The following is a 2,013-nucleotide window of genomic DNA, read 5'->3' as shown; positions in this document are numbered from 1 at the left end:
GTACAAATGTCTCTTTGAGAACCTGCTTCCAGTTCTTTTGAATATATACCTAGGTTCAAGGTATCTAGGAACCCAAGATCCTAGGTTCAAGTGATCCTCCTACCTCAGCCTCCCAAAGTGGTAGATTACAAGTGTGAGCCACCACACCCAGCCTGTAATTGAATTTTTAAAAATTCCATTGTATATAACTTTTATGTTAAAATTAAACTCCAAAGTCTAAACTAATAGATTTAAGTTCTCATCCTACCTTAGAAAAGTTTTACTAAGCATTTCCTCATAAAAGCCTACAAGAGTAGGTGGTTATGGTTATAGAAGGAATATTCAGTTAAGGAAAAGCTCCTATGTCATCCAGCTAATACAGTATGTTGTCTATTAATTAGGCTTACACCAGGAACTGCCCATGACACCTCCTGGCCCAGAATGCCTTAATCCAAATTAGAATCCACTCTCTAATCCTGAAACTATTGACAAATGTGATATACAATGACAAGAGCTGGCATCTGCAAACACAAAATCCTAGGATTTTCAAACTTTTCCTTCTCCCTACCTGCTACTAATAGAACACCAGGCCCACATCGGCACTTACTTTTTCTTCAGAGCCTAATTCTCTACTCCCACCACCTTCAAGAATGTTACAAGAGAGGTAGTGGGCGTTTAGCAAGACCCCCTCAGACACCAACAGCCATTCCAGAAAAATAATTGCTCACATACCAACGGCTGCCAACAAGAGCAGCTTCCCAGCGGCATGTTTTAGTAACCTTAATGTAGCAGAGAGCGACGCCTCCTGCAATACAAATTCGGCTTAGAAGAAAGGATCTACAGATTGTGGAAAAGTACAACTTAAAAAGCAAACACCACAGGCTCCAGTAGAGCAGGAAAGCAAGCAGAGATTTCTAAATACGGAACTCAATTGTAAGAGTTCACTGTGCCTTAATTCTCACTATCATTTGCTCTGTCAAAAATAGAACCTTCCATGTCTTGATCCATTCAGAACAAGCCACAGCAGGCACAGCTCTGCTTCCACAGGGCAGCCAGGTCAGAAAGGCCACACAGGGAAATGGAAGAGGCAGCCAGCAGGTTTTCTTAGGGATTATACTGCTCCAGCTTTTATCCTTCTTCCCAGCTATTTTGGTGCCAAGAAAGCTGCAGGGAGGTCTTTGCTATGAAAAAGCAGTTATCTTTTTACCAGCAGGGCTGATGAAGCAGTCTCAGGGCTGTAACTCCCTCTGCTGCCCAATGTTTTCTTTGCATGCTGTAGTTGGTTTAATAAATTCCAAACTCAAACACGTTAAAAGAACTAAAGCAGCCCTTTATTTCAAAATACAACCAAAAAGGCATGAGTTCAGATAGGAGAGGACTATAGCTGGAATGCAAAGTTCTAAGCTGGATTGACTTCTACACTTCCCTACAAATCTCCTCTATCTGAGACAGGATTTCTTTTATCCAGTTTAATGAATCTCTAGCACCTAGAAAAGGAGATGGACTTATTGGTCCTTCCTCGCTCACCCTTAATAACACCGCCTGTAGCAGAATTTAAGGTAAGGCCTTGGCTGGGCGGGGTGGCTCACGCCTGTAATATTAGCACTCTGGAAGACAGAAGCAGGATTGCTTGAGCTCAGGAGTTAGATACCAGCTTGAGCAAGAGCGAGACCCCGTCTCTACTAAAAATACAAAACGTTTTAGTCATGGTATGCACCTGTAATCCCAGCTACTCAGGAGGCTGAGGCAAGAGTATTGCTTGAACCCAGGAGTTTGAGGTTGCAGTGAGCTACGAAGACACCACTGCACTCTACCCAGGGCGACAGAGCAAGAGTCTGCCTCAAAAAAAAAAAAAAAAAGTGGGACTTATTCATCTTTCAAGATCCAATTTAAACAGCGCTTAAGGATGTGACATTAAAACTATTTGTTGGCCGGGCGTGGTGGCTCACGCCTGTAATCCTCGCTCTCTGGGAGGCCGAGGCGGGCGGATTGTTTGAGCTCAGGAGTTCCAGACCAGCCTGAGCAAGAGTGAGA

The 2,013-nt window shown here is 43.4% G+C and overlaps 1 protein-coding gene across 1 annotated transcript in view; it reads right to left on the bottom strand.

Moving 5' to 3' along the window:
- The window catches only part of SNRPE (small nuclear ribonucleoprotein polypeptide E), a 108,107-nt gene that overhangs the window by 99,389 nt on the left and 6,705 nt on the right, over nt 1-2,013 (bottom strand). Inside the window, exon 5 of the mRNA XM_012655904.1 lies at nt 712-784. Coding sequence (XP_012511358.1) covers nt 712-784 — 73 coding nt within the window. The remainder of the gene's footprint in view (nt 1-711; nt 785-2,013) is intronic.

The sequence above is a fragment of the Propithecus coquereli genome, unplaced genomic scaffold (genome assembly GCF_000956105.1).
Source record: "Propithecus coquereli isolate 6110/MARCELLA unplaced genomic scaffold, Pcoq_1.0 Scaffold491, whole genome shotgun sequence".
Taxonomy (NCBI): domain Eukaryota; kingdom Metazoa; phylum Chordata; class Mammalia; order Primates; family Indriidae; genus Propithecus; species Propithecus coquereli.
Note: the sequence above shows the minus strand (reverse complement) of the source record. Positions and strands in the feature narration are given on the sequence as shown.